Raw genomic sequence first — 23,313 nt, 5'->3', positions numbered from 1 at the left:
CAAACAGGATGCATGTTTTGGAATATTTTTTATTCTGTACAGGCTTCCTTCTTTTCACGCTGTCATTTAGGTTAGTATTGTGGAGTAACTACAATGTTGTTGATCCATCCTCAGTTTTCTCCTATTACAGCAATTAAACTCTGCAACTGTTTTAAAGTCAACGTTGGCCTCATGGTGAAATCCCTGAGCGGTTTCCTTCCTCTCCGGCAACTGAGTTAGGAAGGACGTCTGTATCTTTGTAGTGACTGGGTCTATTGATACACCATCCAAAGTGTAATTAATATCTTCCCCATGCTCAAAGGGATATTCAATATCCAAACGGTTTGACCTACAAAACTATTATGACAACTCTATGGAACACGACGGTGGTCTCCATTTTGCTCTACGACCCCCACAAGTGTCAGGGGACTCGGTCTGAAGTCGGTACTGTTGATGTGCCAAATTCTGTCTGTACTTTCGTGTCCGAACCGTTTAGGCTACAAACTAATGTGACCACACTGTCGTGTCCGAACCGTTTAGGCTACAAACTAATGTGACCACACTGTCGTGTCCGAACCGTTTAGGCTACAAACTAATGTGACCACACTGTCGTGTCCGAACCGTTTAGGCTACAAACTAATGTGACCACACTGTCGTGTCCGAACCGTTTAGGCTACAAACTAATGTGACCACACTGTCGAAACGGGAGATTCTCACAAACACGTCTGAAGGTAACCAGTACCGGTTTAAAAAAATAAGTATGAAGGTAGTATTGTGGTTACTCAAAAAATGGGTTAATTGGGGCTGTTTTGGTACCCTTCCCCAGATCTGTGCCTCGACACAATCCTGTCTCGGCGCTCTACGGACAATTCCTTCCACCTCATGGCTTGGTTTTTGCTCTGACATGCACTGTCAACTGTGGGACCTTACATAGACAGGTGTGTGACTTTCCAAATCATGTCCAATCATTTGAATTGACCAGAGGTGGACTCCAATCAAGTTGTAGAAACATCTAAAGGATGATCAATGGAAACAGGATGCACCTGAGATCAATTTCGAGTCTCATAGCAAAGGGTCCGAATACTTAGGTAAATAAGGTATTTCAGTTTTTTATTTTGATTACATTTGCTAAAATGTCTAAAAAACTGTTTTCGCTTTGTCATTATGGGGTATTGTTTGTAGATTGATGAGGACATTTTTTATTTAATCCATTTTAGAATAAGGCTGTTACGTACCAAATGTGGAAAAAGGGAAGGGGTCTGAATACTTTCCAAATGCACTGTATACAGAGAGAGCCAGTGATGTATTCTAACTACAGTATAGTATATATATAGCTACAGCCAGTGATGTATTCTAACTACATTATAATAAACAATACCGTTCAAAAGTTTGTCCATTAAAATAACATCAAATTGATCAGAAATACAGTGTAGACATTGTTAATGTTGTAAATGGCTATTGTAGCTGGAAATGGCTGATTTTTAATGGAATATCTACATAGGCGTACAGAGGCCCATTATCAGCAACCATCAGTCCTGTGTTCCAATGGCACGTTGTGTTTGCTAATCCAAGTTTATCATTTTAAAAGGCTAATTGATCATTATAAAACAATTTTGCAATTATGTTAGCACAGCTGAAAACTGTTGTGCTGATTAAAGAAGCAATAAAACTGGCCTTCTTGAGACTAGTTGAGTATCTGGAGCATCAGCAATTGTGGGTTCGATTACAGGCTCAAAATGGCCGGAAACAAATAACTTTCTTCTGAAACTCGTCAGTCTATTCTTGTTCTGAGAAATGAAGGCTATTCAATGCGAGAAATTGCCAAGAAACTGAAGTTCTCGTACAACGCTGTGTACTACTCCCTTCACAGAACAGCGCAAACTGTGGGAGTGGGAGGCCCCGGTGCACAACTGAGCAAGAGGACAAATACATTAAAGTGTCTAGTTTGAGAAACAGACGCCTCACAGGTCCTCAACTGGCAGCTTTATTAAATAGAACCCGCAAAACACCAGTCTCAACGTCAACAGTGAAGAGGCGACTCCGGGATGCTGACCTTCTAGGCAGAGTTGCAAAGTAAAAGCCATATCTCAGACTGGCCAATAAAAAGAAAAGATTAAGATGGGCAAAAGAACACAGACACTGGACAGAGGAAGATTGGAAAAAAGTGTTATGGACAGACGAATCGAAGTTTGAGGTGTTCGGATCATAAAGAAGAACATTTGTGAGACGCAGACCAAATGAAAAGATGCTGGAGGAGTGCTTGATGCCATCTGTCAAGCATGGTGGAGGCAATGTGATGGTCTGGGGGTGCTTTGGTGGTGGTAAATTGGGAGATTTGTACAGGGTAAAAGGGATCTTGAAGAAGGAAGGTTATCACTCCATTTTGCAACGCCATGTCATACCCTGTGTACAGCGCTTGATTGGAGCCAATTTCTTCCTACAACAGGACAATGATCCAAAGCACAGCTACAAACTATGCAATAACTATTTAGGGAAGAAGCAGTCAGCTGGTATTCAGTCTATAATGGAGTGGCCAGCACAGTCACCGGATCTCAACCCTATTGAGCTGTTGTGGGAGCAGCTTGACCGAATGGTACGTAAGAAGTGCCCATAATATAATAATAATAATAATATGCCATTTAGCAGACGCTTTTATCCAGTCCAACTTGTGGGAGGTGCTTCAGGAAGCATGGGGTGAAATCTATTCAGATTACTTCAACAAAACTGACAACTAGAATGCCAAAGGTCTGCAAGGCTGTAATTGCTGCAAATGGCGGATTATTTGAAGAAAGCAAAGTTTGAAGGACACAATTATTATTTATATTAAATATCCTTATTTCTAACCTTGTCAATGACTACATTTCCTATGCATTTTGCTATATTTCCTATTCAAACTCATTTCATGTATGTTTTCATGGAAAATAAGGACATTTCTAAGTGACCCCAAACTTTTGAACGGTAGTGTACATATCACCCACAAACTCAGTACATTAAACTGTCCCAGAAGAAAGCGTATGTACGTCACGAATGGCACCCTATTCCTAATGACCAGCGAGACTGCAAAAAAAGCAAACCTGGAATATATATATATATATAGCTAGAGCTAGTGATGTATGTACTAACTACAGTACCAGTCAAAAGTTTGGACACACTGTCTGTCACGTTGTATAATGATTAGAAGACAGGCGCAGGAATATTAGGGGTTTTATTTACTCCACCCAACACAAGGTACGTCATGGAAAACGACAGGGACGAAGCCCAAAGCATAGTTGAAAGATATATGGGGCGTAGAAATGCAAAGAGGGGGGCCAGCAGAGATAGGTGGGATGTGGGGGGTCTCGGTTGGTTGAAGGGCAGCTCTTGGGGAACTGTTGGGGGGGATCATGAATCGCTTCCCGTTTTTTGACCTTGTGGGAGATATGTCGACGTGCCCTTGAGCAGGGCGTTGACCCTGGTAGCTTCTGTGTGTCGCTCTGGATGGGAGTCTGTCAGATGACTAATGTGATGTAGTTGTTGAGCGGCTTCACTGCAAGTACAGTGGTTTGTGAAAGTATTCACCCCCCCTTGGTATTTTTCCTATTTTGTTGCCTTACAACTTGGAATTAACATGGATTTTGGGGGGGGGGTTTGTATCATTTGATTTACACAACATGCCTACCACTTTGAAGATTCAAAACATTTTTTACTGTGAAACGAAGAACAAGAAATAAGACAAAAAAACAGAACTTGAGCGTGCATAAGAGTCTCTTGGGGTATGTCTCTATAAGCTTGGCACATCTAGCCACTGGGATTTTTGCCCATTCTTCAATGCAAAACTGCTCCAGCTCCTTCAATTTGGATGGGTTCTGCTGGTGTACAGCAATCTTTAAGTTATACCACAGATTCTCAATTGGATTGAGGTCTGGGCTTTGACTAGGCCATTCCAAGACATTTAAATGTTTCCCCTTACACCACTCAAGTGTTGATTTAGCAGTATGCTTAGGGTCATTGTCCTGCTGGAAGGTGAACCTCCGTCCCAGTCTCAAATCTCTGGAAGAATTTCCCTGTATTTAGCGCCATCCATCATTCCTTCAATTCTGACCAGTTTTTCTTGATGGCCAAAAAGCTCAAATTTAGTCTCATCTGACCAGAGTACCTTCTTCCATATGTTTGTGGAGTCTCCCACATGCCTTTTGGCGAACACCAAACGTGTTTGCTTATTTTTTCGGCCACTCTTCCGTAAAGCCCAGTTCTGTGGAGTGTACGGCTTAAAGTGGTCCTATGGACAGATACTCCAATCTCCACTGTGGAGCTTTGCAGCTCCTTCAGGGTTGTCTTTGATCTCTTTGTTGCCTCTCTGATGAATACATATGCACGCACCACTTTTCCGTTATTTTTTTAAATACTTTTTTGAAACAAGTTATTTTTTTCATTTCACTTTTGTGTATGTCCATTACATGAAATCCAAATAAAAATCAATTTAAATGACAGGTTGTAATGCAACAAAATAGGAAAAACGCCAAGGGGGATGAATCCTTTTTCAAGGCACTGTAACAAAGGGATGTAACCCAAACAAAAGAGCGAGGTGTAAACCTCTAAACAATACACGGGACGAGACCCGTAATACCAACGGACATGGGGACATGGGACAATAATGGACAAGGACAATGGGGAACAGAGGGCACAGTGCAGAACTGGGAGGATAACATGACGACGTGGCCCAACATAACGTACAGCAAGATTTGCTCCTACTTCGTGCAATCCATGGCAATAGATGGAAAAGCAATGGACAATCTGAAAGCCTCCAAGGCATATCATATATACACATACTAATCAGGGGGAATGGGAACCAGGTGTGAGTAATGAGACAAGACAGTCCGGGGTTGGTGGTAATGATCCAGGTCAGTGACGCCTAGAAGGCCGGTGACGTAGACCTCCGGAGCTGGTGAACGGAATGAGCAGCAGTACCGGGGGGATCCGTGACACACACCTACTCATTCAAGGGTTTTTCTTTATTTTTACTATTTTCCACATTGTAGAATAATAGTGAAGACATCAAAACTATGAAATAGCACATATGGAATCATGTAGTCACCAAAAAAAAGTGTTAAACAAATCAAAATCTATTTTATATTTAAGATTCTTCAAATAGCCACCCTTTGCTTTGATGACAGCTTTGCACACAACCAGCTTAACCTGGAATGCTTTCCCAACAGTCTTGAAGGAGTTCCCACATATGCTGAGCACTTGTTGGCTGCATTTCCTTCACTCTGCGGTCAGACACATTCCAAACCATCTCAATTGGGATGCGGTCGGGTGATTGTGGAGGCCAGGTCATCTGATGCAGCACTCCATCACTCTCCTTCTTGTTAAAATAGCCCTTACACAGCCTGGAGGTGTGTTGGGTCATTGTCCTGTTGGAAAACAAATGAGTCCCACTAAGCCCAAACCAGATGGGATGGCGTATCGCTGCAGAATGCTGTGGTAGCCATGCTGGTTAAGTGTGCCTTGAATTCTAAATAAATCACAGACAGTGTCACCAGCAAAGCACCCCCACACCATAACACATTTACATTTTACATTTTAGTCATTTAGCAGACGCTCTTATCCAGAGCGACTTACAGTTAGTGAGTGCATATATTCTTTTTTTTAATACTGGCCCCTCCTCCATGCTTTATGGTGGGAACTACACATGCAGAGATCATCCGTTCACCCACACCGTGTCTCACAAAAACACAGCGGTTGGAACCAAAAATCTCAAATTTGGACTCCAGACCAAAGGACAGATTTCCACCGGTCTAATGTCCATTGCTCGTGTTTCTTGGCCCAAGCAAGTCTCTTCTTCTTATTGGTGTCCTTTAGTAGTGGTTTCTTTGCAGCAATTCGACCATGAAGGCCTGATTCACACAGTCTCCTCTGAACAGTTGATGTTGAGATGTGTCTGTTACTTGAACTCTGTGAAGCATTTATTTGGGCTGCAATTTCTGAGGCTGGTAACTCTAATGAACTTATCCTCTGCAGCAGAGGTAACTCTGGGTCTTCCATTCCTGTGATGGTCCTCATGAGAGACAGTTTCATCATAGTGCTTGATGGTTTTTGCGACTGCACTTGAAGAAACTTTCAAAGTTCTCAACATTTTCAGTATTGACTGACCTTCATGTCTTAAAGTAATGATGGACTGTCATTTCTCTTTGCTTATTTGAGCTTTTCTTGCCATAATAATAATATTAATAATAATAATATGCCATAATATGGACTTGGTCTTTTACCAAATACACAACACAACTGATTGGCTCAAACGCATTAAGAAGGAAAGAAATTCCACAAATTAACTTTTAAGAAGGCACACCTGTTAATTGAAATGCATTCCAGGTGACTACTGGTGCCAGTGGTGTATACAAACTACAGTGTAGTATATACTGAGTATACCAATCAATAAAGTGTCAGGAGGATGATGAGGAGAGACAGAGAGAGGTGAGGTGAGGTGAACATTGATAGACTGTCTGACAGACAGAGCAGACACTCTCTACCTCACAGTGAAAAACTCGAAATTAAACCAGAGACCCAGTGAGGCAGGAGAGACAGAGAGAGGTGAGGTGAACATTGATAGGCTGTCTGACAGACAGAGACCCAGTGAGGCAGGAGAGACAGAGAGAGGTGAGGTGAACATTGATAGACTGTCTGACAGACAGAGACCCAGTGAGGCAGGAGAGACAGACAGACTAGCGGAGCATATTACAATAGAGCTAAATAAGTCATATTAGAGTAGAGATCAATAGGTCATACACTATATATAGAAAAGTATGTGGACACCCCTTCAAATGAGTGGATTCAGCTATTTCAGCCACACCCGTTGCTGACAGATGTATAAAATCGAACACACAGCCATGCAATCTCCATAGAAAAACATTGGCAGTAGAATGGCCTTACTGAAGAGCTCAGTGTATTTCAACGTGGTACCATCATAGGATGCCACCTTTCCAACAAGTCAGTTTGTCAAATTTCTGCCCCGCTAGAGGTGGTAGGCCACACAAGCTCACAGAACGGGACCGCCGAGTGCTGAAGCGCCTAAAAATCGTCTGTCCTCGGTTGCAACACTCACCACCGAGTTCCAAACTGCCTCTGGAAGCAGCATCAGCACAAGAACTGTTAGTCAGGTGCTTCATGAAATGGGTTTCCATGGCTGAGCAGCCACACACAAGCCTAAGATCACCATGCGCAATGCCAAGCGTCGGCTGGAGTGGTGTAAAGCTTGCCGCCATTGGACTCTGGAGCAGTGGAAACGCGTTCTCTGGAGTGATCAATCATGCTTCACCATCTGGATGTCCTACGGACGAATCTGGGTTTGGCAGATGCCAGGAGAACGATACCTGCCCGAATGCATAGTGCCAACTGTAAAGTTTGGTGGAGGAGGAATAATGGTCTGGGGCTGTATTTCATGGTTCGGGCTAGGCCCTTTAGTTCCAGTGAAGGGAAATCTTAACGCTACAGCATACAATGACATTCTAGACATACTGAGTATACCAATCAATAAAGTGTCAGGAGGATGATGAGGAGAGACAGAGAGAGGTGAGGTGAGGTGAACATTGATAGAGGAGGCAGGTAGCTTAGTGGGTAAGAGCGTTGGGCCAGTAACCGAAAGGTCGCTGGTTCTAATCCCCGAGCCGACTAGGTGAAAAATCTGTCGATGTGCCCTTGAGCAAGGCACTTAACCCTAATTGCTCCTGTAAGTCGCTCTGGATAAGAGCGTCTGCTAAATGACCAATTATTATTATTATTATTATTATTATTATTATTAGACGATTCTGTGCTTCCATTTTTGTGGCAACAGTTTGGGGAAGGCCCTTTTCTGTTTCAGCATGACAATGCCCCTGTGCACAAAGCGAGGTCCATACAGAAATGGTTTGTGTCGAGATCAGTGTGGAAGAACTTGACTGGCCTGCACAGAGCCCTGACCTCAACCCCATCAAACACCTTTGGGATGAATTGGAACGCCGACTGTGAGCCAGGCCTAATCGCCTAACATCAGTGCCCGACCTCACTAATGCTCTTGTGGCTGAATGGAAGCAAGTCCCCGCAGCAATGTTCCAACATCTAGTGGAAAGCCTTCCCAGAAGGGTGGAAGCTGTTATAGCAGCAAAGGGGGGACCAACTCCATACTAATGCCCATGATTTTGGAATGAGATGTCCACATACTTTTGGTCATGTGGTGTATTAGAGTAGAGCTCAATAGGTCATATTAGAGTAGCGCTCAAGAGGTCATAATAGAATATAACTCAATAGGTCTGGTGGGGGCTAACAAGAGAGAATTCTCCATCATGTTTTGTCTTAACGCCTACCTCTCATCCTATCTCTACCACTCTCTCTGTTTCTCTCGATTACTCTGTCCCTACCTCTCTCTGTACATATCACTCTCTCCCTACCTTTCACCCTCTCTCTATCACTCTCACCCTCTCTCACCCTCTCTCAGCCTCTCTCAGCCTCTCTAATCCCCTGCCTGCTGTTTCTTGATATCCGGCAGGCCCACCGTGTCTACACCAGCTGGCAAGTGGGTTGGAGGTGAGACTCTGTTACAGGTAACAGGTACGCCTGCCTGCGTGTGTGTGTGTGTCTATTGCCATGCCAACCTGGGGAAGCTGGCACTCTGGAGTGTCTATCCCCAGGCTGGCAGGTGCCCTGACAGTGCCTTGTACAGAAACATAGAAACAGGTATAACACCTGACAAATCAGACGGAACAAACATGGCCTGATTAGGGATCAGAGGGAAGCAGGCTGATCAGGACAGAAAGGCTGGCACACACACACACTCAACCACTCTGATCAGAGGGTCATGACCACTGACAATACTCACTCATGCCAACACTGAGAGATAGACCAGTGTGTGTCCGTAACATTGGCTGCCACCACCAAAAGCTGGACACACACACACACACTCAAACCCCCTGCCCGCTGGGGTGACAAAATGCTCTCTGTGTAGAAATAGATAGTTGTCATCCCAGTACAAACAGAAAGCTGCCCTAAAGGAGATTGTAACTGTTGGACCCTCCAGGTGCTGATGTGAAGATGGGACTGCGTCAACCAAAGCTAAGGCTCAGCTGATTGATCGGCATGCTTCGGTGCTTGGTGGTTTCATGGTATGGAGTCCAGGTAGACTGCATTTGTGTGTGTGTGTGTGTGCATGTGTGTGTGTGTGTGTGTGTGTGTGTGTGTGTGTGTGTGTGTGTGTGACTCTACTCACTGATCTCTAGTTGAGGTGCAGCCCTTAGCGGACAATACAGTGATGTTGAACTGAATCCATGTAGTGGGAAGTGTACTGTACTCACTGATCTCCAGCTGTCTCTGGATGCGTCCCTTGCAGCGCTCCCTGTAGTCTGACTGGGTGGCGTTGTACTCTGACATCACCTCCACAAACTTACGGGACAGCGTGGAGTGCTATGGGAGAGAGGGGAGAGACGGGGGGACGGGAGAGACAGGGAGACAGGTCCGTTAAGGTCATTGTCACGCTCTTCTTATCGCTCACCTGTCTCCTCCTTTCACCTGTCTCCTCCTCTCACCTCTCTCCTGTCTCCTCCTCTCACCTGTCTCCTGTCTCCTCCTCTCACCTGTCTCCTCCTCTCACGTGTCTCCTCCTCTCACCTGTCTCCTCCTCTCTCCTGTCCCCTCCTCTCTCCTGTCTCCTCCTCTCTCCTGTCTCCTCCTCTCACCTGTCTTCTCTCTTCTGCCCCCTCACTCATCCTTATATCTCTACCACTGCACTCTCTCCTCTCCCCCCTTCTCACTTTCTCTCCTCCTGACTCACCTGTGTCTTGCGTATCCTCAGGTCAGCTGAAGACTTGTTCTGGCTCTCCTCCTGCTCAATGGTCTGTTGGATACCTGCAGGAAGACAGAGGAGAGAGATGGTCTGTTAGGTACCTGCAGGAAGACAGAGGAGAGAGATGGTATGTTAGGTACCTGCAGGAAGACAGCGGAGAGAAACAAACGATCACTACCGGGTCATAGGTCACTGCTCATCAGGAGCAAACAGCTGTTTCTCTCTGCTACCTGAGTGTAAAGGACATCACGCTGCTTGCTTAGCGAGTGCCACTTTCTCCTAAATCGCTTCATTCTTAGGTTCGAACCCAGGACCTCTGCCTCGCAAACACACGTGACCCACCTGAAGCCTTTTAGCCAGTCGTGCCACTGAAAACCGAACTATTTGGCAGCGCAAGTGGAGACAATTCAGGCTGAGGAGTGAGTTATAAAGATCCCCATCTGCTACAGGAGCACCTGAGGTGGACAGAGCCAGGAAATAAGGAAAAAGAAAGGTGGCATTCAATAATAAAAGGACGGATGTCAAGAATAAACTGTAGAAAGAAAGAGAGTAATGTACGCTTCAAGGTAACAACTATTTGGCTGCACTTTGTAATAGGATTTGGAGGTATTCCTTCCAGCATGTTTGCGTAATGAGTACTTTCCTTATCGCTCACTCTGTCAGTTTCATATTTCAGAAAATCGTTATGGCAACTGTGTTCCCAACCCTAATAGCATACATTAGAAATCCTCTCTTGACTAGAAATCACAGTAACGCATCAACCTGGGCTTTTATATTCACATTTACATTGTGATGCACGGCAGTATACGCCCAAATGTGTAATGTAAAGATACAGTTGAAGTCGGAAGTTTACATACACCTTAGCCAAATACATTTAAACTCTGTTTTTTCACAATTCCTGACATTTAATCCTAGTAAAAATTCCCTCTTTTAGGTCAGTTAGGATCACCACTTTATTTTAAGAATGTGAAATGTCAGAATAATAGTAGAGAGAATGATTTATTTCAGCTTTTGTTTCTTTCATCACATTCCCAGTGGGTCAAAAGTTTACCTACACTCAATTAGTATTTGGTAGCATTGCCTTTAAATTGTTTAACTTGGGTCAAACGTTTCGGGTAGCCTTCCACAAGCATCCCACAATAAGTTGTGTGAATTTTGTCCCATTCCTCCTGACAGAGCTGGTGTAACTGAATCAGGTTTGTAGGCCTCCTTGCTCGCACACGCTTTTTCAGTTCTGCCCACACATTTTCTATAGGATTGAGGTCAGGGCTTCGTGATGGCCACTCCAATACCTTGACTTTGTTGTCCTTAAGCCATTTTGCCACAACTTTGGAAGTATGCTTGGGGTCATTGTCCATTTGGAAGACCCATTTGCGACCAAGCTTTAACTTCCTGACTGATGTCTTGAGATGTTGCTTCAATATATCCACATAATTTTCCTTCCTCATGATGTCATCTATTTTGTGAAGTGCACCAGTCCCTCCTGCAGCAAAGCACCCCCACAGCATGATGCTGCCACCCCTGTGCTTCACTGTTGGGATGGTGTTCTTCGACTTGCAAGTGTCCCCCTACTTCCTCCAAACATAACAATGGTCATTATGGCCAAAGAGTTCTATTTTTGTTTCATCAGACCAGAGGACATTTCTCCAAAAAGTACGATATATTTCCCCATGTGCAGTTGCAAACTGTAGTCTGGCTTTTTTATGGCGGTTTCGGAGCAGTGGCTTCTTCCTTGCTGAGCGGCCTTTCAGGTTATGTCGATATAGGACTAGTTTTACTGTGGATATAGATACTTTTGTACCTGTTTCTTCCATCATCTTCACAAGGTCCTTTGCTGTTGTTCTGGGATTGATTTGCACCAAAGTACGTTCATCTCTAGGAGACAGAACGCGTCTCCCTCCTAAGCGGTATGACGGCTGCGTGGTCCCATGGTGTTTATACTTGCTTACTATTGTTTGTACAGATGAAAGTGGTACCTTCAGGCGTTTGGAAATTGCTCCCAAGGATGAACCAGACTTGTGGAGGTCTACAATTTTTGTTTTGAGGTCTTGGCTGATTTCTTTTGATTTTCCCATGATGTCAAGCAAAGAGGCACTGAGTTTGAAGGTAGGCCTTGAAATACATCCACAGGTACACCTCCAATTAACTCAAATGATGTCAATTAGCCTATCGGAAGCTTCTAAAGCCATGACATCATTTTCTGGAATTTTCCAAGCTGTTTAAAGGCACAGTCAACTTAGTGTATGTAAACTTCTGACCCACTGTAATTGTGATACAGTGAATTATAAGTGAAACAATCTGTCTGTAAACAATTGTTGGAAAAATTACTTGTGTCATGCGCAAAGTAGATGTCCTAACCGACTTGCAAAACTATAGTTTGTTAACAAGAAATTTGTGGAGTGGTTGAAAAACTAGTTTTAATGACTCCAACCTAAGTGTATGTAAACTTCCGACTTCAATTGTACATAGCTAGCACCCAAGCAGCTAGAACTGAAACAGTGTGTGTGTATGTGTGTGGAGACTGAGGTAACTCTTATGTCCAGTTCTAAATCCAGCCACTAAGCCCTAGTTCAAACAGCGCTCTATCGCCGCACCGAACAAAGAAATATGTCATTTTCACTTTGGAAGAACAGGGGATAGAGTGCCATCTGAAACATTGCAGTGCGCCGCGCCTGACTTTTGAGGATAGTTCGATAGTTTGGCAGCCTCTGCCGCTCTTTCGTCGCGGTACGGGGTGAAGCACGTCTCTGTTTCATGCAGCGCGCCAGAGTAGCTCTTCCACTGTTGGGAGAAATGGTCATGCATATTAATATATATTAATTACATGCAAATAAAAGTTGCTTCGCTGCCACACCCACAACGGAAGCACAATCATGGCCTCGGATTCGCAGATGGACGCGTTACAACAGACCCAGGGTCTGTTTCTGTGGCGGCAGAAACGCTAAGGCTCATGGTTAGTGTCGTTTTTGGTGCTCTTTGAGACCAGGAAATTAAGATAAAAACACAACTTCTTAACACTGAGTTCGAAACATTAATAACTGATGGGCATCAACATCAACATAAGGATTGTTTTGCAATTTCGGGAGAAAATAGAACATCTACGTTGCACTGTAGGCCTAATATCGCTATCACTAACAGGTCTCATGGTTTATCGCTAACAGGTCTCATGGTTTATCGCTAACAGGCCTCATGGTTTATCGCTAACAGGTGCTCATGGTTTATCGCTAACAGGTCTCATGGTTTATCGCTAACAGGCCTCATGGTTTATCGCTAATAGGTCTCATGGTTTATCGCTAAACAGGCCTCAAGGTTTATCGCTAACAGGTCTCATGTTTTATCGCTAACAGGTCTCATGGTTTAGCGCTAACAGGTGCTCATGGTTTATCGCTAACAGGTCTCATGGTTTATCGCTAAACAGGTCTCATGGTTTATCGCTAAACAGGCCTCATGGTTTATCGCTAACAGGTCTCAAGGTTTATCGCTAACAGGTCTCATGGTGTATTGTAGGGATGAGGAGACTTCGTGATTCCTTAGTAAAAGGGAGTTATGAAATCTGAAGACACGTTACTTTAACCAAGACATATTAAACCGATCCTATTTACTGTTTCAAACAAGAACATTCGCGCTGCACAGGTCTGTCTTTTTAGTGCAATAAACTTGCCTGAATTCGACCCAATACCATGGGGAAGTCTGCATGTGTTGAGAGCGGTTGTATGAAACTAATCGGTACGTCAAGCTAACCTCTTAACCGTTCCAGCCCTCTCTTCATTTCTATTCAGTTCGACTCACCATAAATTCGGCTCGAAACTGTGCATAATGGCATTTCACGCCCTGCAGGACACAAATGCTGTAATGTCATCTCTCTATCCAATACATCACATACTACTGTAATGTCATCTCTCCATCTAACACCACCATATACCACCTCCACTGCCTTACTAACACCGACAGCTACCTATCAATTGTTTACAGGAAACTCATTCAACAATTCCAGATGAAGTTGCGTGGAAAAAGGAATGGGGGGGGGCTAAATATACTTCTCCCATGGGCAAAGAAACTCAAAAGGGGTGATGATATTAATTTACAGTAATTTCAATCCGAATGTGCACATTTTCCAAACAGATCCGCAAGGTAGATGGATTATTTTAAATATGTTATTGGACCATAAACAGATATGGCTCATTAACCTTTACGGACCAAATAATGATGATCCACACTTCTTTGACAATATATATATAATAAATGATCAACCCTGCAAGCAATACAAGACAATATTATTATGGTGGGAGATTATAATACTGTTTTAAATAGCTCAATAGACCGTAAACGAAATCACACTACAAACTATCACCCTCCTGCTCTTAAGGAAATCGTGAATGTCATGGATACATTAGAACTAGTAGATATATGGAGGCTTAAATATCCTGATCTAGTGAGATATACATGGCGGAGACTCAATCAAGCTAGTCGTCTTGACTTATTTCTTATGTAATTCTCGTTGGCACCAAAAGTTTAAAAAGTGTTGATAGGGGACAGAATGCGGTCGGACCATCATATAATTGGCATATACATTACTCTTACTGAATTTCCACGTGGGCAAGGATATTGGAAATTTTATCAAAGCCTATTGCATTTACATTTACATTTTCGTCATTTAGCAGACGCTCTTATCCAGAGCGACTTACAAATTGGTGCATTCACCTTATGAAAGCCAGTGGGACAACCACTTTACAATTATTATTATTATTATTTTATTTTTAATTTTTTAATTTTTTTGGGGGGTAAGGTAGAAGGATTACTTTATCCTATCCCAGGTATTCCTTAAAGAGGTGGGGTTTCAAGTGTCTCCGGAAGGTGGTGAGTGTCTCCGCTGTCCTGGCGTCGTGAGGGAGCTTGTTCCATCATTGGGGTGCCAGAACAGCGAACAGTTTTGACAGGGCTGAGCGGGAACTGTGCTTCCGCAGAGGTAGGGGGGCCAGCAGGCCAGAGGTGGATGAACGCAATGCCCTCGTTTGGGTGTAGGGACTGATCAGAGCCTGAAGGTACGGAGGTGCCGTTCCCCTCACAGCTCCGTAGGCAAGCACCATGGTCTTGTAGCAGATGCGAGCTTCAACTGGAAGCCAGTAGAGTGTGCGGAGGAGCGGGATGACGTGAGAGAACTTGGGAAGGTTGAACACCAGACGGGCTGCGGCGTTCTGGATGAGATGTAGGGGTTTAATGGCACAGGCAGGGAGCCCAGCCAACAGCGAGTTGCAGTAATCCAGACGGGAGATGACAAGTGCCTGGATTAGGACCTGTGCCGCTTCCTGTGTAAGGCAGGGTCGTACTCTGCGAATGTTGTAGAGCATGAACCTACAGGATCGGGTCACCACCTTGATGTTAGCGGAGAACGACAGGGTGTTGTCCAGGGTCACGCCAAGGCTCTTTGCACTCTGGGAGGAGGACACAACGGAGTTGTCAACCGTGATGGCGAGATCATGGAACGGGCATTCCTTCCTCGGGAGGAAGAGCAGCTCCGTCTTGCCGAGGTTCAGCTTGAGGTGGTGATCCGTCATCCACACTGATATGTCTGCCAGACATGCAGAGATGTGATTCGCCACCTGGTTATCAGAAGGGGGAAAGGAGAAGATTAATTGTGTGTCGTCTGCGTAGCAATGATAGGAGAGGCCATGTGAGGATATGACAGAGCCAAGTGACTTGGTGTATAGCGAGAATAGGAGAGGGCCTAGAACTGAGCCCTGGGGGACACCAGTGGTGAGAGCACGTGGTGCGGAGACAGATTCTCGCCACGCCACCTGGTAGGAGCGACCTGTCGGGTAGGACGCAATCCAAGAGTGAGCCGCGCCGGAGATGCCCAACTCGGAGAGGGTGGAGAGGAGGATCTGATGGTTAACAGTATCAAAAGCAGCAGATTGGTCTAGAAGGACGAGAGCAGAGGAGAGAGAGTTAGCTTTAGCAGTACAAGAGCCTCCGTGACACAGAGAAGAGCAGTCTCAGGTTTGGATCAAGAAGGTCATTCTGAGAGAGATAGCAAGAGAGTTGGCTAAAGACGGCACGCTCAAGAGTTTTGGACAGAAAAGAGAGAAGGGATACTGGTCTGTAGTTCGGAGGGATCGAGTGTAGGTTTTTTGAGAAGGGGAGCAACTCTCGCTCTCTTGAAGACGGAAGGGACATAGCCAGCGGTCAAGGATGAGTTGATGAGCGAGGTGAGGTAAGGGAGAAGGTCTCCGGAAATGGTCTGGAGAAGAGAGGAGGGGATAGGGTCAAACGGGCAGGTTGTTGGGCGGCCGGCCGTCACAAGTCGCAAGATTTCATCTGGAGAGAGAGGGGAGAAAGAAGTCAAAGCATAGGGTAGGGCAGTGTGAGCAGGACCAGCAGTGTCATTTGACTTAACAAACGAGGATCGGATGTCGTCAACCTTCTTTTCAAAATGGTTGACGAAGTCATCCACAGTGAAGTAGGGGGGGGAGGAGGATTCAGCAGGGAGGAGAAGGTGGCAAAGAGCTTCCTAGGGTTAGAGGCAGATGCTTGGAATTTAGAGTGGTAGAAAGTGGCTTTAGCAGCAGAAACAGAGGAAGAAAACGTAGAGAGGAGAGAGTGAAAAGATGCCAGGTCCGCAGGGAGTCTAGTTTTCCTCCATTTCTGCTCGGCTGCCCGGAGCCCTGTTCTGTGAGCTCGCAATGAGTCGTCAAGCCACGGAGCAGGAGGGGAGAACCGAGCCGGCCGGGAGGATAGGGGAAATAGAGTCAAAGGATTTAGAAAGGGAGGAGAGGAGGGTTGAGGAGGCAGAATCAGGAGATTGGAGGGAGAAGGATTGAGCAGAGGGAAGAGATGATAGGATGGAAGATGAGAGAGTAGCGGGAGAGAGAGCGAAGGTTGCGATGGCGCATTACCATCTGAGTAGGGGCAGAGTGAGTAGTGTTGGAGGAGAGCGAGAGAGAAAAGGATACAAAGTAGTGGTCGGAGACTTGGAGGGGAGTTGCAGTGAGAATTGGATGATAACTTGTTTTTAACTAGGACAGAGGAATTTATAACAGATTTTTTCCGACATAACATAGGTACAGCAAATCCCCTTATTGTATGGGACACTTTTAAATGTGCCTTTAGAGGCCATGCAATTGAGTACTCATCTCGAAAACAAAAGCAATTTAGGTCAAAAGAGTCCACACTAACAAAGGAAATAGAAGGTCTAACAGAACAGATAGATAGCAATAAAAACTGTAAGATAGAGGCTCAGAATAAATTAGAGGAAAAACAAAAAGAAATGAAGAAACTTATTCAAGAAAGATCAAGTGTAATACAGTGGGGAAAATAAGTATTTAGTCAGCCACCAATTGTGCAAGTTCTCCCACTTAAAAAGATGAGAGAGGCCTGTAATTTTCATCATAGGTACACGTCAACTATGACAGACAAATTGAGGGAAAAAAAATCCAGAAAATCACATTGTAGGATTTTTTATGAATTTATTTGCAAATTATGGTGGAAAATAAGTATTTGGTCACCTACAAACAAGCAAGATTTCTGGCTCTCACAGACCTGTAACTTCTTCTTTAAGAGGCTCCTCTGTCCTCCACTCATTACCTGTATTAATGGCACCTGTTTGAACTTGTTATCAGTATAAAAGACACCTGTCCACAACCTCAAACAGTCACACTCCAAACTCCACTATGGCCAAGACCAAAGAGCTGTCAAAGGACACCAGAAACACAATTGTAGACCTGCACCAGGCTGGGAAGACTGAATCTGCAATAGGTAAGCAGCTTGGTTTGAAGAAATCAACTGTGGGAGCAATTATTAGGAAATGGAAGACATACAAGACCACTGATAATCTTCCTCGATCTGGGGCTCCACGCAAGATCTCAGCCCGTGGAGTCAAAATGATCAGAAGAACGGTGAGCAAAAATCCCAGAACCACACGGGGGGACCTAGTGAATGACCTGCAGAGAGCAGGGACCAAAGTAACAAAGCCTACCATCAGTAACACACTACGCCGCCAGGGACTCAAATCCTGCAGTGCCAGATGTGTCCCCCTGCTTAAGCCAGTACATGTCCAGGCTCGTCTGAAGTGCATTTCGATGATCCAGAAGAGGATTGGGAGAATGTCATATGGTCAGATGAAACCAAAATAGAACTTTTTGGTAAAAACTCAACTCGTCGTGTTTGGAGGACAAAGAATGCTGAGTTGCATCCAAAGAACACCATACCTACTGTGAAGCATGGGGGTGGAAACATCATGCTTTGGGGCTGTTTTTCTGCAAAGGGACCAGGACGACTGATCCGTGTAAAGGAAAGAATGAATGGGGCCATGTATTGTGAGATTTTGAGTGAAAACCTCCTTCCATCAGCAAGGGCATTGAAGATGAAACGTGGCTGGGTCTTTCAGCATGACAATGATCCCAAACACACCGCCCGGGCAACGAAGGAGTGGCTTCATAAGAAGCATTTCAAGGTCCTGGAGTGGCCTAGCCAGTCTCCAGATCTCAACCCCATAGAAAATCTTTGGAGGGAGTTGAAAGTCCGTGTTGCCCAGCGACAGCCCCAAAACATCACTGCTCTAGAGGAATGGGCCAAAATACCAGCAACAGTGTGTGAAAACCTTGTGAAGACTTACAGAAAACGTTTGACCTGTGTCATTGCCAACAAACGGTATATAACAAAGTATTTTGTTATTGACCAAATACTTATTTTCCACCATAATTTGCAAATAAATTCATAAAAAATCCTACAATGTGATTTTCTGGATTTTTTTTCTCATTTTGTCTGTCATAGTTGACGTGTACCTATGATGAAAATTACAGGCCTCTCTCATCTTTTTAAGTGGGAGAACTTGCACAATTGGTGGCTGACTAAATACTTTTTTTCCCCACTGTATATTATAAAAATAAAGCAAACTGGATGGAATATGGGGAAAAATGCACCACATTCTTTTTTAATCTTCAACATAGAAATGCTACCAAAAGTAATTTGCTGAAACTGGTTACAAATGACGGAGTCACCCATGATTCACCAAAATATATTTTGAAGAAGGAAACAAAGTACTTTAAGCTTATGTTTTCATTTCAGTCGCCTCCATCTCCTCTAACTGAAGCAAATTGTAGAGATTTATTTTTCTTTTGATAATGTAAAATTAACAGCCATACAGAAAGTCTCATGTGAAGGTGAAATTACAGAGGAGGAACTTCTGGATACATTTAAAGACTTTAAGTCCGGGAAAACTCCAGGGTTGGATGGCATACCAGTCGAGGTATACCAAACCTTTTTTGATATACTCAGAGGACCGTTATTAGCATGTTTTAACCACTCCTATGTAAATGTTAGATTATCAGACACTCAAGAAGAAGGTCTGATTTCATTATTACTGAAACAGGATACAAGTGGAAAATATAAAGATCCAGTCCATTTAAAATCTTCAGTGTTGTGATGCAAAAAATCTAACAAAATGTATAGCGCATAGAATTAAAAAGGTATTGTCAGACATTATTCATTCTAATCAGACAGGTTTTTTACATGGACGATACATTGGAGATAATATAAGGCAAGTGCTGGAAACAATAGAACACTATGAAAAATCTGGGAAACCAGGTCTGCTATTCATAGCAGACTTTGAAAAGGCATTTGATAAAGTACGACTGGGGTTTATACAATGGGGGAAAAAAGTATTTAGTCAGCCACCAATTGTGCAAGTTCTCCCACTTAAAAAGATGAGAGAGGCCTGTAATTTTCATCATAGGTACACGTCAACTATGACAGACAAAATGAGGGAAAAAAATCCAGAAAATCACATTGTAGGATTTTTAATGAATTTATTTGCAAATTATGGTGGAAAATAAGTATTTGGTCAATAACAAAAGTTTCTCAATACTTTGTTATATACCCTTTGTTGGCAATGACACAGGTCAAACGTTTTCTGTAAGTCTTCACAAGGTTTTCACACACTGTTGCTGGTATTTTGGCCCATTCCTCTAGAGCAGTGATGTTTTGGGGCTGTCGCTGGGCAACACGGACTTTCAACTCCCTCCAAAGATTTTCTATGGGGTTGAGATCTGGAGACTGGCTAGGCCACTCCAGGACCTTGAAATGCTTCTTACGAAGCCACTCCTTCGTTGCCCGGGCGGTGTGTTTGGGATCATTGTCATGCTGAAAGACCCAGCCACGTTTCATCTTCAATGCCCTTGCTGATGGAAGGAGGTTTTCACTCAAAATCTCACGATACATGGCCCCATTCATTCTTTCCTTTACACGGATCAGTCGTCCTGGTCCCTTTGCAGAAAAACAGCCCCAAAGCATGATGTTTCCACCCCCATGCTTCACAGTAGGTATGGTGTTCTTTGGATGCAACTCAGCATTCTTTGTCCTCCAAACACGACGAGTTTAGTTTTTACCAAAAAGTTATATTTTGGTTTCATCTGACCATATGACATTCTCCCAATCCTCTTCTGGATCATCCAAATGCACTCTAGCAAACTTCAGATGGGCCTGGACATGTACTGGCTTAAGCAGGGGGACACGTCTTGCACTGCAGGATTTGAGTCCCTGGCAGTGCCAGGGACTCAAACACATTGTAGGATTTTTTATGAATTTATTTGCAAATTATGGTGGAAAATAAGTATTTGGTCACCTACAAACAAGCAAGATTTCTGGCTCTCACAGACCTGTAACTTCTTCTTTAAGAGGCTCCTCTGTCCTCCACTCGTTACCTGTATTAATGGCACCCGTTTGAACTTGTTATCAGTATAAAAGACACCTGTCCACAACCTCAAACAGTCACACTCCAAACTCCACTATGGCCAAGACCAAAGAGCTGTCAAAGGACACCAGAAACAAAATTGTAGACCTGCACCAGGCTGGGAAGACTGAATCTGCAATAGGTAAGCAGCTTGGTTTGAAGAAATCAACTGTGGGAGCAATTATAAGGAAATGGAAGACATACAAGACCACTGATAATCTCCCTCGATCTGGGGCTCCACGCAAGATCTCACCCCGTGGGGTCAAAATGATCACAAAAATCCCAGAACCACACGGGGGGACCTAGTGAAGACCTGCAGAGAGCTGGGACCAAAGTAACAAAGCCTACCATCAGTAACACACTACGCCGCCAGGGACTCAAATCCTGCAGTGCCAGACGTGTCCCCCTGCTTATGGCAGTACATGTTCAGGCCCGTCTGAAGTTTGCTAGAGTGCATTTGGATGATCCAGAAGAGGATTGGGAGAATGTCATATGGTCAGATGAAACCAAAATATAACTTTTTGGTAAAAACTCAACTCGTCGTGTTTGGAGGACAAAGAATGCTGAGTTGCATCCAAAGTACACCATACCTACTGTGAAGCATGGGGGTGGAAACATCATGCTTTGGGGCTGTTTTTCTGCAAAGGGACCAGGACGACTGATCCATGTAAAGGAAAGAATGAATGGGGCCATGTATCGTGAGATTTTGAGTGAAAACCTCCTTCCATCAGCAAGGGCATTGAAGATGAAACGTGGCTGGGTCTTTCAGCATGACAATGATCCCAAACACACCGCCCGGGCAGCAAAGGAGTGGCTTCGTAAGAAGCATTTCAAGGTCCTGGAGTGGCCTAGCCAGTCTCCAGATCTCAACCCCATAGAAAATCTTTGGAGGGAGTTGAAAGTCTGTGTTGCCCAGCGACAGCCCCAAAACATCACTGCTCTAGAGGAGATCTGCATGGAGGAATGGGCCAAAATACCAGCAACAGTGTGAAAACCTTGTGAAGACTTACAGAAAACGTTTGACCTGTGTAATTGCCAACAAAGGGTATATAACAAAGTATTGAGAAACTTTTGTTATTGACCTAATACTTATTTTCCACCATAATTTGCAAATAAATTCATTAAAAATCCTACAATGTGATTTTCTGGATTTCCTCATTTTGTCTGTCATAGTTGACATGTACCTATGATGAAAATTACAGGCCTCTCTCATCTTTTTAAGTGGGAGAACTTGCACAATTGGTGGCTGACTAAATACTTTTTCCCTCCACTGTATATAAATGCCTGGAGCGTTTCAATTTTGGAGAATCTCTTATAAAATGGGTTAAAATCATGTATAGTAACCCTAGGTGTAAAATAGTAAATAATGGCTATTTCTCAGAAAGCTTTAAACTGTCAAGAGGAGTGAAACAAGGTTGTCCACTATCGGCATATCTATTTATTATGGCCATCGAAATGTTAGCTATTAAAAACAAAGTTGTCATTGTACTCTGATGATTCATGATTATTTTAAATCCACAACTTGAATCCCTCCACAGCCTCATAGAGGATCTAGATACATTTTCTAACTTCTCTTGATTACAACCAAATTATGATAAATGTAATATATTACGTATTGGATCACTAAAAAATACAATTTTACATTACCATGTAGTTTACCAATAAAATGGTCTGATGGTGATGTGGATATACTCGGAATACATATCCCAAATGAAATAAATGATCTCACTCCAATAAATTATAATAGAAAGTTAGCAAAAATAGATAAGATCTTGCTACCATGGAAAGGTAAATACCTGTCAATTTGTGGAAAAATCAACCTGATTAACTCTTTAGTATTATCCCAGTTTACCTATTTGCTTATGGTCTTGGCTACGCCTAGCGAACAGTTTTTAAAATTATATGAGAAAATAATATTCCATTTTATTTGGAACGGCAAGCCAGACAAAATTATATAATGAATATGAATTCGGAGGACAGAAATGATTAAATATTAAAGCATTAGAACTATCACTAAAAGCTTCAGTCATACAGAAGTTATACTTAAATCCAAACTGGTTCTCTAGCAAATTAGTAAGATTGTCTCACCCAATGTCACGACTTCCTATGGCAGGCTTCGGCGCTCGTCGTCACCGGCTTACTAACCACTGCTGCTCCTATATTCATCATTACATTTGTCTTGTCTTGTCATTACACACACCTGGTTCTTATCCTCTCGTTAGTCCGTGTATAAGTGTTTCCTCTGACCCCTTGTCCTTGTGGGTGATTGTTTAATTGTGAGAGTAGTGTAGCTCGGTGGAGCTACTCGTACCATTTTGTTGCCAGGGTAGATATTTCCCCTGTGCCTATGTATTGTTGGATTCTACCGTTAGAGTGTATTGCCAGGGATGATAGTTTCCCCTGTACCTGTTTCGTTTGTCGCTATTCCAGCGCATTTGTGTGTAAAGACAGAATAAACTCTGTATTCAGTGATTACCCTCCTGTGCCTGACTCCTTCCATCACACTCATCACACCCAATGTTCAAGAATGGCCTTTTTCCCTTTATTCAGATTACAACCTCTCACTTTCAGTTATTTGAAAAGGAAATAATCTCCCAAATATCACTATATCTAAAACAAGCCATAGAAAGTTGGTTGCAATTTTAATTTAATCCTCCAGAAACGACAGAACAAATAATGCAACAAATATTGTGGTTAAACTCAAATATACTAATTGATAAAAAATACGTTATTTTTAGAAAAATTTTTTAAAAAATGTATAAACTTTGTAAATGATATCATAGGTTGGACTGCTGGAGTTATGTCACACATGCAGCTA

At 43.5% G+C, this 23,313-nt stretch overlaps 1 protein-coding gene across 1 annotated transcript in view; it reads right to left on the bottom strand.

Moving 5' to 3' along the window:
• Positions 1–23,313, bottom strand: part of LOC311101423 (syntaxin-1B-like) — a 91,770-nt gene that overhangs the window by 21,478 nt on the left and 46,979 nt on the right. The window contains exons 3-4 of the mRNA XM_084142568.1: positions 9,758–9,831; positions 9,282–9,390 (exon numbers count right to left, since the gene is read on the bottom strand). Coding sequence (XP_083998694.1) covers positions 9,282–9,390; positions 9,758–9,831 — 183 coding nt within the window. The remainder of the gene's footprint in view (positions 1–9,281; positions 9,391–9,757; positions 9,832–23,313) is intronic.

This window comes from Coregonus lavaretus, assembly GCF_964263955.1.
Source record: "Coregonus lavaretus genome assembly, chromosome: 26".
Lineage (NCBI taxonomy): Eukaryota > Metazoa > Chordata > Actinopteri > Salmoniformes > Salmonidae > Coregonus > Coregonus lavaretus.
The sequence above is the reverse complement of the archived record's forward strand: the minus strand, read 5'-3'. Positions and strand labels throughout refer to the sequence as shown.